The sequence below is a fragment of the Trachypithecus francoisi genome, unplaced genomic scaffold (genome assembly GCF_009764315.1).
Source record: "Trachypithecus francoisi isolate TF-2019V2 unplaced genomic scaffold, Tfra_2.0 Contig00586, whole genome shotgun sequence".
Lineage (NCBI taxonomy): Eukaryota > Metazoa > Chordata > Mammalia > Primates > Cercopithecidae > Trachypithecus > Trachypithecus francoisi.
The window spans coordinates 1,974,261-1,987,695 of NW_022680749.1; the positions used below are offsets into that span (position 1 = coordinate 1,974,261).

Below are 13,435 nucleotides of genomic sequence, written 5' to 3' on the forward strand. Positions count from 1 at the left end.
TACATAAAATGTATTACCTATATTAACATATTTCTTTAGAAGTTTTCTGTTTTTAAAACTTTTTCTAAAGGTGACATGATTAAATAAATATTAACAGGAGTATGTTATAGAGCATTCAAAGTAAAGTGGAACAATAAAACCTTAAATTAAAATGTAATTTTTGTTCAATAATTGTAATTATCATTCAAATTTAAAACTTTTTTTTCACTTTTTAGAAGACTAATCAAAGCCAGTTTTCTGTTTTGAGAATGTTTGACATAATCAGATACTGTTTTGCTTCATACTTGATTGTACTATTTACATTTTAAATAGGTATATTGCTACCAAGAAGTCAGATTCAGGGCAATTTTTGGCATTCACTTTTAATTCTTTGTGTGTGTGTGTGTGTGTGTGTGTGTGTACATACACTATTGATATAACCTAGTTGTACGTATTTTTGGGATATATGTGATATTTGGATTCATATATATAATGTGTAATGATAAATCAGGGTAATTGGAATATCCATCAACTCCAACATTTTTCTTTGTATTGGGACCATTACAATTCTTCTTATGTAGCTATTTGGAAATATATAATAAATTTTTTAACTACAAATTACCTGCCATACTGTTGAATACTATAACTTATTTATTTTCTCTATCTGTAATTTTGTATCCATTAACCATCTTATCATTATCCCAATCTTCCTCCCATTCTCAGCCTCTGGTAAGCACCATTCTACTTTCTACTTCCATGAGATCCATTTTTTAGCTCCCACATATGAATCAGAATATGTGATATTTTTTTTGTGTGTGTGTGCCTGGCTTATTTCACTTTACATAATAACCTTCAATTTTATCCATGTTTCTGCAAATGACAGGACTTCGCTCTTTTTTATGGCTAAATAATATATACTACATTTGCTTTATTCACTCATCTGTTGATAAACATTTTGGTTGATTCCATATCTTGGCTATTGTGAATAGTTCTGTGATAAACATAGGCATGCAGATATGTCTTCAATATATTGATTTTCTTTCTTTTGGATGTTTAGCAGTAGGATTACTGAATCATTTTATAGTTCTATTTTTAATTTTTTGAGGAACCTCCATACTGTTTTCCATAATGGCTGTACTACTTTACATTCCCCCAATAGTGTATAAATCTTCCTCCTTATCCATATCCTTACCAGCATTTGTTACTTTTTTGTTTGTTTTTTTGATAATAGCAATTCCTGTTGGGATGAGATAATATTTCATTGTGATTTTGATTTTCATTGCCTTGATGATTAGTGATGTTGAGCATTTTTTCATATGCCTGTTGTCTCTTTGTATATATTCTTTTGAGAATTGTCTATTCAGATATATTTTTTTTTTAATTTTTTTATTATACTTTAAGTTCTAGGGTACATGTGCACAACGTGCAGGTTTGTTACATATGTATACTTGTGCCATGTTGGTGTGCTGCACCCATCAACTCGTCAGCACCCATCAACTCATCATTTACATCAGGTATAACTCCCAATCCCATCCCTCCCCCCTCCCCATAGTAGGCCCCGGTATGTGATGTTCCCCTTCCAGAGTTCGGGTGATCTCATTGTTCAATTCCCACCTATGAGTGAGAACATGCGGTGTTTGGTTTTCTGTTCTTGCGATAGTTTGCTGAGAATGATGGTTTCCAGCTGCATCCATGTCCCTACAAAGGACACGAACTCATCCTTTTTTATGACTGCATAGTATTCCATGGTGTATATGTGCTACATTTTCTTAATCCAGTCTGTCACTGATGGACATTTGGGTTGATTCCAAGTCTTTGCTATCGTGAATAGTGCCACAATAAACATACATGTGCATGTGTCTTTATAGCAGCATGATTTATAATCCTTTGGGTATATACCCAGTAATGGGATGGTTGGGTCATGTGGTATTTCTAGTTCTAGATCCTTGAGGAATCGCCAAACTGTTTTCCATAATGGTTGAAACAGTTTACAATCTCACCAACAGTGTAAAAGTGTTCCTGTTTCTCCACATCCTCTCCAGCACCTGTTGTTTCCTGACTTTTTAATGATTGCCATTCTAACTGGTGTGAGATGGTATCTCATTGTGGTTTTGATTTGCATTTCTCTGATGGCTTTGGCCCATTTTTAAATTGTATTATTTGGTTTTTATCTGTTGAGTTCCTTATATATTCTGGTTATTAATCTCTTGTTGATTAGATAAATTCAGTTATTTAAATTTAAACATCTATAAATATTGAAGTATATGCTCTTAATGTTTATATACTTGGGTTAATAATATAAAGTTTTTAATAAGGAATGGGACATTTGGGAAATGGTAATAATTCATACTTTCAATTAAAATCCAGTAATGAGATGGGAAAATTATTGATTAACATTGTCTCTGCTTTTTAAATTGAATATCAGTAATTTATACGAGATAGTATATGTTGTTTTTATTCACCTAAATAGTGTCTGAGATTTGCATGCCATATTTTTATCTTAACGTGATAATCCTTTCATTGCAAAATATGTCCACTTTCTCCCATTGCTGTGATTCTGCAAGGATATTTATACCTTTGGGAAAACAGGCATCCTAGTCCTGCTTCTTAGCATATAGCTTCGTGTCATGTGTCACAGACTCTAGTGGGAGATGTAATTTATGACACCAACCATGTGAAGTCAAGGGTTCTAAGACCCCATGTCTCCTATGAAGTATAGACAGCTTTATTTGTACAGCATATTTGGCATTTCCCATGAGCCATGTAAAAGCTCAAATGGTATCATAAATTCAAAAACCCTAAAGTTAAATAGGACATGGTTGGTGACCTTTTCTACCTTATTCAGCTTCTAGCATCATTGGGAGCTAAATGCTGAAAAACTATAGAGAAAGTTTTTCAAGGGTTTATATTTCAATAAACATTAACAAAAACCAGGCTGTCATCATTTTTCATTTACTAAATGTCTTTTCAAGTTGAGAGTAATTTTTTTCCCCAGAAAGCCCATTGGACTGTCATGTTTGTACTTTGCTTGATTTATAGGATCTTGGATCGCTATGTTCAGGAACAAATTCCTGGTGCCAAGGTTGTAGTGGAGTCCATTGGTGCTCGCCGACATGGAGATGCCTTTTCCCTAGAGGATTACACCAAATGTGACCTGACTGTCTATGCAATCGACCCCCAAACCAACAGAGCCATCGATAGAAATGAGCTTTTTAAGTAAGTGTTTTGTGTTATCTGTAACAGCTCTTTGGTTACAATAGCAACCATAGATGCTTCTGATTTGAGGCTATAAATACTTAAAGTTTAAAACCCACCAAATAGTTGTTGAAAGTGAAGTGTAAGCGAAGAAACTGAAACAATACCTAGGGTTTTCAAGCCTAAAAGTTTTCAGGTCTAAGTGTGAGCTACAGTGATTTCAGAGGGCCCATTTTCTTTATAGGCATCAGGTGACCTGTTGTACTTATGAACAAGGAACAGTTCCTTGAAATCACCTGCTGCCAGCTCCTCACTCTTGCTCAAGGGCCCTGGCTATTTGTGAGGAAAGCACAGATTCTTAAAGTGGCGTTTTTTTCTGCAATGATTTTCATCTGCTTGCATTTTAAGAAGAAATCCAGCTTTCTTACAGGTCTACTAAATCAGCAAAAACCAGTATCTGTTTTTTTCTTTAACTTAGAGGTGGAGAGCAGGTGGGATAATCATTCCCATTTAAGTTAATGCTGTATGTGAAATTTCATCCTAGCATGAACTTAAACATTTGAGTTATAAATCCTAAAAATAAATAAAATGCAGAATCTTAAACAAAATCCTGCTACTTACTTTCTTTGGATGTTATTCGAGCATACTTTAATACTTAAAAAAAAATTAACAGATTTTTTCTTTACTCTAGTGACACCTAGTGTCCAACAGGGTCTTGGAATGAAATTCCATCTAAATGAAACATTTTTACTTAAAAATACATATTGATATACAATCATAATAGCTTATATGTGCCTGTATATACAGTCACGCCAAACTCTATATGCGAAACATCATAATTTAGTTTTTCTTTGTCTATACTTTTTAAACAGCATATAAATATATCCATATACACATTTACAAATATATCTATATTATGTATATGTAAATTTATTTATTTTGTAAATACCTATTTATTCAATTTTTATTCAAATTAATAAATTCTAAATTTAGTTTTATTTTAAATGTGTTCATCAACAAAGTTTCATCACTTCTCTTTTGGCAATAATAAAATAACGATTTAATATCAGCCAAAATTTTTTAAAAAACAGTTATTTAATATATTACTCATCAATTTTTTTTTTTACTCTGTCGCCCAGTCTGGAGTGCAGTGGCACGATCTCAGCTCACTGCAAGCTCCGCCTCCCGGGTTCACTGCAAGCTCCGCCTCCCGGGTTCACACCATTCTCCTGCCTCAGCCTCCCGACTAGCTGGGACCACAGGCACCCACCACAATGCCCAGCTAATTTTTTTGTATTTTTAGTAGAGACAGGGTTTCACCATGTTAGCCAGGATGGTCTCGATCTTCTGACCTCGTGATTCGCCCGCCTCAGCCTCCCAAAGTGCTGGGATTACAGGCGTGAGCCACTGCACCTGGCCTCATCAATTCATTTTTAATGGATATTTAGGCCATGTACAAAAGAGGACACTAATTGTGGAGGAAATATAGATGAATGAAGTAATAGCTGTCACTCTGATTTTATACTCACCACCAAGATGAAGCAACATTTAGATCTACCAAGCCAACTTTTTGTAAGTTTTATTAATTTAAAAAGTTGATTTAGGAATAAACTTTCAAAGTAATTCATATATTCTTTCCATTAATTGTCAGAAAATTAACACATTTCTTTTTTATGTGAATCTACCTGCATTCTGTGGTTTTTGCATACATTAGTTTTGTTTGTAAATTTCATGATTGATTGAGTTTAGCGTGTTTTTACCTGAATATAAAAATATGTATTATATTTGGGCTAACTTTAAAGAGTAAAATAATGGTGATTAGAATTCGAATTTAACTAGCAAATCTTCTAGTGATTAAATATTTGGGGGAAAAAAGCCACTTGGGTTTCAACTGACACCATGAAATACAAGATCAACACCTTTAATTCTAAATAAGTTTTTCCAACCCTAAATTATATTATGGACAGTAAACATCTAAATTCAATAAAATAACTGTCATAGCCAGCAGGCAAGGAAAAAACAGAGAGTATATATAAATTATAAAATAAATTTTTATATTGAAGAAAATAGAGAATAGCTATGAAATATGAAAATTTTGCCTTAGCAGTCTTCACCTTGAAATATTACAGTAAGCTTAGAGTCACTGGTCTATCCGAAACTCTAGAATTGTTTCTTGAAAGATTTTATAATAAAATTGTATACACATACATATACGTGTGTGTGTGTGTGTGTGTGTGTGTGTGTGTGTGTGGTGTGTTCCAAGGTTGATAATGCCCAAGTATTAGTATCTATGCTGTAGTTATGAGAGTTATTGATTATTTAGTTTTTAACACTGAATGAATGTACTAGAACTTTAAGATGCCTGTTCAGGTCAATGGAAGTATTTTCTCAATTTCCTTTCATCTTAAAATCTAAGCTTCTGAGGATATTGGAATTCTAAGGTCAAAGGATTAGAAATCATGATAATAACAATTTTTCCTGGGTACTTACTTTGATTTGAAAAAAAGGATTTTGACAATCAAAGATAACAAAGCTCATAAATGCATAGAGAGGACTGGAATGACTTTTAGTGACATGTTAATAACTTGTTTGGCAAGCTTATTGGTATTTTAATTTTTTATTTTTGGTTACCTGAATTGCTTAGATTTTCTGCAACAATTATATATTACTCTTATCCTGCTTTTTTATCCTTGTAGTTCTCAACTCTTTGGAGCTGCATTTTTTTGTTAGTTTGATTTTGAGTTTTTTGCTTTCTTATTTCTGGAATATTCTCAGACATTTTTTCTGATGTTTCTTATGCCCATTTTCCCTTTATTCCTTTTCTGGGATTCCAATTATAATTTGCTTTTTCTCATAACTTTTTTTCTGTTCTGACTCTGCTCCCCTCCCCACACATATATACATACAGTTTTTTCTTCATATTTTAGTGTGAATAATATTTACTGCCCTATTTTAAAATTCGCTGATTCATCTGTGTTAGCCTATTGATGAGCACACTGAAGAAATTCTTCATCTTGTTATCTTTTCAGAAAGATATTTCTAGCATTTCTATTAGGTTATTTCTTATTTCCACCACTCTACTGAGTTTCTCCATCGTTTCAAGCATGTTTGTGCTTTCTGCTATTCTGTAATGTATGAATCAGAGTTGAATCAAAGTTCCTGTCTGATAGTTCCAATATCTGGGTTATCTCTATCTGGCTCTGTTACTTCATTTCTTGAAAATGGTTGTTTTATATTTTTTAGCCTTTTTGTGTCCTACTTGGTTGAATGCCAGACATGGTGTGGAAGAACAGTAAGGAGTGATGTAAATAGAGTTTATGCCTGTAAATGGACATTACAGGCATTTACTCTGTTGAGTAAAGCTATTCAGGAATTATTTGGATTTTGCTGTTGCAATTGTTACTTCCATTGTGCCAAAAGCTTTCAATTCTTCTATTGGTGGAATGGTATCAATTCATTCTTAGAGACTGCGTGCTGTAGGGTTTTCTCAGTCTTCTTACTCAGTCCTCAGCTCTCAGTGTTCTCTACGTGCTTGTGCCACAGAAGAGGTTTCTGTCCACACTCTGATCTGTCCCACAATGTTAGACTGCTCCTCCTTGTTGCTGGGTTCCACTCTTATAAGGAAGAGGTGGAGCATGGAATAAGGGTTCCTCTGTTCTCTTTGTACAGCCTGCATGTGTAAGCCCTGGTGTGGGCTTTCTCAAGTTTTTTCCCCCTCTTTCTTATGGCATCGTGGCAGCCATTCTCTGCTTCACATTTACAGGGATCTTGGGTGCAAGAGCTGCCCCTTCTCAATTCACAGTAGACCTCTACTTTGTAGTGATGCAGGATCTTAGGCCTAAGAGGACTTCCTGCTCCTCCCCCAGGGGTACGGGATTTTTGCTTATACCTCTTTTCCAGAAGCAGTAGACCTTTGCCTGAGCACCAGGGATGGGCACACTTACTCCTCCTCCCTATAATTCTTACAGTCCTTGTTTCATATGACATAAAGGTCTGGGGAATTGCGTAAGGGTTTCTGCCTGTGCACCAGCCTTAGCTGATTTTTTTCTTATTCTTACACCATGAAGGAATATTCTCCTGTATCCTGTCTTGTCCCCCAATCTATCTTACAGAAATCTATGCAAACAAGTTTTTGAATGAGTGGAGACTCCCCTTGTGTTTGTGGGTGTCTATAATTCTAACCTTATTTATTACAATTTTAGCTGTTTTGTTTTGTTTTGTAGAGACACGGTCTCACTTTATTGCCCAGGCGGGTGTCAAACTCCTGAGCTCAAGTAATCCTCCCACCTCAACCTCCCAATGTGTTGAGATTACAGGCATGAGCCACTGTGCCCAGCCTATGGCAGCCACTTTTAACCTGTTCTGCCAAAGGTGAAACAATGTATATGGTCTCATCTCACCTTGAAATTATCCTAATTGTCACTCAGTAGAATTTGGGGTTTTTTTTTTTTTGGCTCACATTTTGAATTCAGCTCAAGGAAATTTATGATTTCAGTATTACCTGGCACATTTTGTCATTTTGTTGTTGCTGTTAATAGCCATATTCTCTTGTGGTTTTCTGCATTCTACACGAAAGAGAACATATTACTTTAAAATATAGTTTAATTAAAATTTAAAAATAAGCAAATGCATTTTAGCTTGTGTATCTGTCTTATATCCAGCCTATTTAAAAACAGTATGTCCAAATAGTAAGAGAGAGATGGAGAAGGCAGAAAAAGACTCTAGAGTCTGTAATACACTGCCTTTAAAACCACAATGTTTAAAAACACACTTAGACCTTAAACAGTATCTGATTACCAAACTCTAACTCTGATAAAGCATCTTTCCATGTTCTAAGCAAAAAAAAAAAAACACGTAAAAATTCAAAACACTGAAAATCCAAATCAATGGAATACTAATTATTAGAATCTAGTTAAACAGTTATGGAACTGTGAAAAGAAAATAGTTGATGATCTAACCACGATTTTCTTGATTAAGCAGAACAATCTTATGCAGTGCAATGAATGTGGGTAGATATGTTAACTATTGCCCACTCTGTAAGCCTAAATTGTGTACCTACAAACTAATAGGCAGTTGTCCCTCTACTATATAGAGTGCAATCTCCTGCTCCCCCTTTACTTATTTCTACATTCATATGTACATTGCAGTATCAAAATCAGCATCATCAAGGTAATCAGTCATGAAGGTGACATGCAGGGTAGACTGTTGATTATATATTGTATGCTGAATAACACAACATTAGGCCCCATATCCATCAATGGAGGAAGAAATACATGTTTGCATGTGCTTGAGAAAATAATAAGACATGACATTGGTTTAGCAACTTATCTCATCTCAGGATAACATAGCAGTAATCAATTCATGTTGGCTACATCCTGGGAAGGGACCTGTATACCTTGCCCTTAGAATTACAGAAGGTTTGCATACAGTAACTGAGTACACTGAGATAAAAATGACGAGGAAAAAAAACATGTTTCTGTGTTGATGCTGGATTTGGACAGATCTATCTATTTTTTAAGATAAGTAAGCAGTGGAAAAACGGAATCAGCAATAAATACTAAAAAACAAAATAAATATGGAAAATCAGGCAATAACAACCTAATGACCAGAGAGAGAATATATAACTCTGGAAGTTGTCTCCTACAGAAACCATTGGAAAGCAGTTTAACATTTTTAGTAGAAAACAGAATGGTATGGATTGGTGAAATGGTGTGTGTGTTTTACACAGTCTGAATCCTTCTCCTGTTTCTGGTAAAAGAACTCCACCTTCTCTTGAGAGAATTGACTCTTTCCTACATGGTAGCAGTCTTTAATCAAGTGCCTTCCCCTCAGTCCAACTGGAGTATAGTAGTTAACCGTCTTCTGTGGTTTTGCTTTCTTCAGTTTCAGTTACCAGTGGTATAATACAATAAGATATTGACAGAGACAGAGAGAAACCACATTTACATAACTTTTATTACACTATAGTTCTATAATTGTTCTATTTTTGTTATTAGTTATTGCCATTAATATCTTACTGTGCCTAATTTATAAATTAAATTTTATCTTCTAAAATCAACTGAGCACCTGGATTCAACCTTTCCTGAAATGAGAAGACATGTGAAAATTAAATTGGCAACATGAAGTGTATCCATTGAAAGCTTATGCAATATTAAGAAAAAGGAAAAAAGATATAAGTAATCAAAGAGATCAAAATATATTTATAGGACAATTAAAATACAACCTGATAATAGTTATTTCTGAGGTTAAAATTGTAATATGTATAACAGAAGCAAAAAATCAAAAAAAAGAATGAAAAAGTTTATTATATTACAGGCAAAAATCAATGAAAAGGTAGCCATGTTTCTTTGAATAGTATCTGAATATGTTTAAAAATCACTGAAACAGATATAAAAATATCTTACTCATAAAGGAACAAAAATTAGGTAAGTCCTGCATATGTCATTTGCATGATAAAATGACAAAAGGCAAGGGAACCAAATTCACTGTTTTGTAAGGGATAATGTTATGACTCAAGAATTTTTACCCAGGCAAGTTGTTTTAAATACACAAAGTGGACGAAAGATAGTCTAGATCAGGTGTGGATTCAAAAGTGATCCATTCTTCTACTAAAAAAATTGCTTATGACATCACACTGACGAGTGAAAATAAGTATCTAAGTAATAGGGCTGTTGGAGTGTAAAAGACTAACAAATCTTACTTTAGAGAGTTTGGATATGAAATCCAGGAATACAACAGAATTTTGATCTGTCAACTGAACTCCACATTTTAGGGGTTATATTCTTCCCTTAAATTAATGATCCTCTTCGGGATCTGATTCTTTCTAGTTTTAATAATATAGTTCCTGTGAAGCAATTCTTGATCTAAGCCTCATTTAGAATCTCTTCCTTTACCTGATTAACAATTCAATCAAAATTTTCACTATTCTATTTCTTGTAATCATAAAAATGGCTAAGTTTCTATTTTCTTTTAACGTGTAACAATGAGCTTGGAAAATTGCTATAAAAAGTACGTTTTTAATCTATAAAAGCATATCTGTTTTAAAAAAAGCAAAAAAGCATTCTAATTGCCACATGTGTGATATGAATTAGTTTATGAGTTCCATATGTGATGGAATTCATATGTGATACCAGGCACTTATATTTTTAAGCAATGAAGAGTGTGTTAACGGGATTTAAAATCAGCATGGTCACTCAGAATATTAAAATTAAAAGCTTCAAAAGGGCATAAAATAGACTGAAAAAGTGTATAAACATGGCATTGATTATATTTTGATAGTGAAATTTAGGGCCATTTTAATTTTTTGCTTTTTTTGTGTTTTCTGTATTTTTCAACATAAGCACTTTATATATGCAGTATAATCAAGTATATAAAATATTTAATACCACCCCTCCAAAAAAAAAAAGATTAGACTTAAATATACCAAGATGTTAGCAGTGATTATAACTGTCTGTAGATTATGGGACTATGATTAATTATGTTTTTCTTGAATTATTTTTGTTTGCCAATGTTCTATAATAAGACGTTTGACTTTTATGGTCTATTTAATTGTATTAAAAACACAATTATTGCATCAATATGTAGAGCTTATAAGGGACTATTCAAAAGTTCCCAAGGAATTAAAAAAAAACCTGCTAGTTATGACATTAAATACATAACAAATTTTTTCAATTTCATAAGGTTAGGAACAATTATTCCTTGATTCTCTTCCACAATGCAAGATTCGTAGTTGGAATTGCATTATTTAGAGGAAGGAATTACATTGACTACCACTTTCTGTCATTCTTACAACACCGATATACTACCTGCATCATTTATTTAGTCTTTTTTTCCTAGGCAGAAAGGCCTTTTAAATGTCTTCACCCTTTGACCATAAAACATTGTTTTGGTTTGAAACTTGAGAATGTTTACATTTAAGATGGCGTTATGGCAAACAAATACAGAATTTGAGTCTGAAAACTTAGTTTGGTGCCTCAGATTTTTTTTTATAACTGTATAGCTTTTTGGCCTGCAATAAATCAGTATTGTAATGTTCAATCTTTACAGGCTTATTCTAAGGACCCAAATAATGAAATGCATAAATATAATGTTAAACTACGGTATATAATTTAGGATATTATACTTTACTTTATTCCATCTAAAATCTTGTTAAATTATTTTGACACAGTAATATTAAGCTTAATGATACTGATAATTAGAATTTTTAAGTCTTATAGACTTAAGAGCTGGGTTTTTAAGTATTTTTGATATTTATATACAGATGTGTAATTACTCTTCTTTATTGCTCATGCTTTTTATATATGCTTTTCTTATTATTCATGAGACTTCTGACTCAGCTTGTGTTTCAATTAGAGAAAATTTTTAAAAATCTTACCAAAAGAGATTTTATTTTTAAAATGCTCTTTCTCTGCTAGCATCATTAATTTTACTATTTATTTAACAATAAAGATTTTTGGATGGCAAACTGCTTGATATCAATAAAGACTTTCAGCCGTATTATGGGGAAGGAGGACGCATTCTGGAGATCCGGACTCCAGAGGCAGTGACCAGCATTAAAAAGAGAGGAGAGAGTCTAGGATACACAGAAGGGGCCTTGTTGGCTCTGGCCTTCATCATCATCCTCTGCTGCATTCCTGCCATCTTGGTGGTTTTGGTCAGCTACAGACAGTAAGTATCCTAGGATGGTAAACATGGATAGTTCCTCAGAAGTCATTGCAGAAAACCATCTCTGGTAACATGGCTTTGCGCTGTAAAATATTGATGCTGCAACTACTCTGAGATTGCTTTATCTGTCCCGTACCAAATGATTTTCTTCAAAAGGAAAACAGTACAAACTCCCAGGACATTTTTCACTGATGGCCCAATATTCCTGTGATTCTGATATGGTCTCTTTCAATAGAAATATCACCTTAGTTCCTGTGACTTTGTTTATGCTCTTCTTTTGTTTAAGAGCCAACTCGGGAGAGAAGGTTACAGGTATCCTGGAATAAAAGCAATGGAATGTCACATGCAGATACCCACTCTGCCCAGCACCAAAGGAAGGTCAATAACCTCATGACATTGCCATGATAGGTTTTTATCCAAACTGTTAAATTTGCCTTTGTGCAAATGATCACTGTGTTATCAAAAGCATTATAAAATCATAGCATAGAAGATATAGTTTTCGATGTAGTTTCTTCCTTCCTGGATGCTTTGCCAGAGTTTTTAGTGTAATATTTGACAGCATGTTCTGGCTGTGCAGGCTCTTAATTTTTCTGGTTCCTGCAGTCAAGTGAATCCATTGGCAATATCCATATTTTAAAATTGTATTTAACTTATCTACAGTAGTCAAGTAATTATCACTAAGTTAAACATCCATATTTGAAGTAGGTGAGTAATATATTCTTTGTCTGACACTAGGTCTGGGGAAGCTTTGTGATGGAGAGCCACACATTTTAAGTATATTTCTATTGACAATGACTTGAAAAAACTGGGGAGCTGATTAAGAAGAGAAGTAGCCCTGAGTGTGCCACAAAAAAAATAGCAGACAGGAATAATAAATCATGTAAATTACTTTATGTCATAAACAATAAGAAAGAATGGTAGAACTGCTATTCATCATTTAAACTACCTACAGAGGAAATACTAAAATAGTCCTTATGTATTCTTTACTTCTTTTTTTTTTTTTCCTAGTCTGGTTCTGTTGCCTAGCTGGAGTGCAGTGGTGTGATCTCAGCTCACTGCAACCGCTGCCTCCCAGGTTCAAGCAATTCTCCTGTGTCAGCCTCCCAAGTAGCTGGGATTACAGGCATGCGCCACCACACCCGGCTACTTTTTGTATTTTTAGTAGAGATGGGGTTTCACCATGTTGGTCAGGCTGGTCTCGAACTCCTAACCTCGTGGTCCGCCCACCTTGGCCTCCCAAAGTGCTGTGATTACAGGCGTGAGTCACCGCGCCCAGCCAGTAGTCCTTATGTAATCTGAAACTGTCATCTTTGTTCTCAAATACTTAAAATTTTCTTGTGAATTGAGTAAGGTAATGTAATTCCAATCTGAAATTCAAAAGTATGCTCTGCATGAACTTTGCTATGAATGGAAACTAAAAAGCAAATATGAAAAAAAGTATCATGAATTTATTACCCAGAAGTGGGACCTTCCAATTCTAGCTTCGGTTTCTTAGTGAGGCCAAGAGTATAACTAGGGCTTGCCCCATGACTCCATCCCTTTAATATTTTGCAAGCAGGTCATAACTTTTCCAGTAATTCCAACCTGAAGCTACAGA

The 13,435-nt window shown here is 34.1% G+C and overlaps 1 protein-coding gene across 16 annotated transcripts in view; it reads left to right on the top strand.

The window, feature by feature from the left end:
- Positions 1-13,435, top strand: part of PCDH15 (protocadherin related 15) — a 1,849,154-nt gene that overhangs the window by 1,808,229 nt on the left and 27,490 nt on the right. For all 16 annotated transcript variants that reach the window (XM_033215155.1, XM_033215225.1, XM_033215195.1 and 13 more), the window contains 2 exons: positions 3,019-3,195; positions 11,623-11,841. In XM_033215155.1, coding sequence (XP_033071046.1) covers positions 3,019-3,195; positions 11,623-11,841 — 396 coding nt within the window. The remainder of the gene's footprint in view (positions 1-3,018; positions 3,196-11,622; positions 11,842-13,435) is intronic.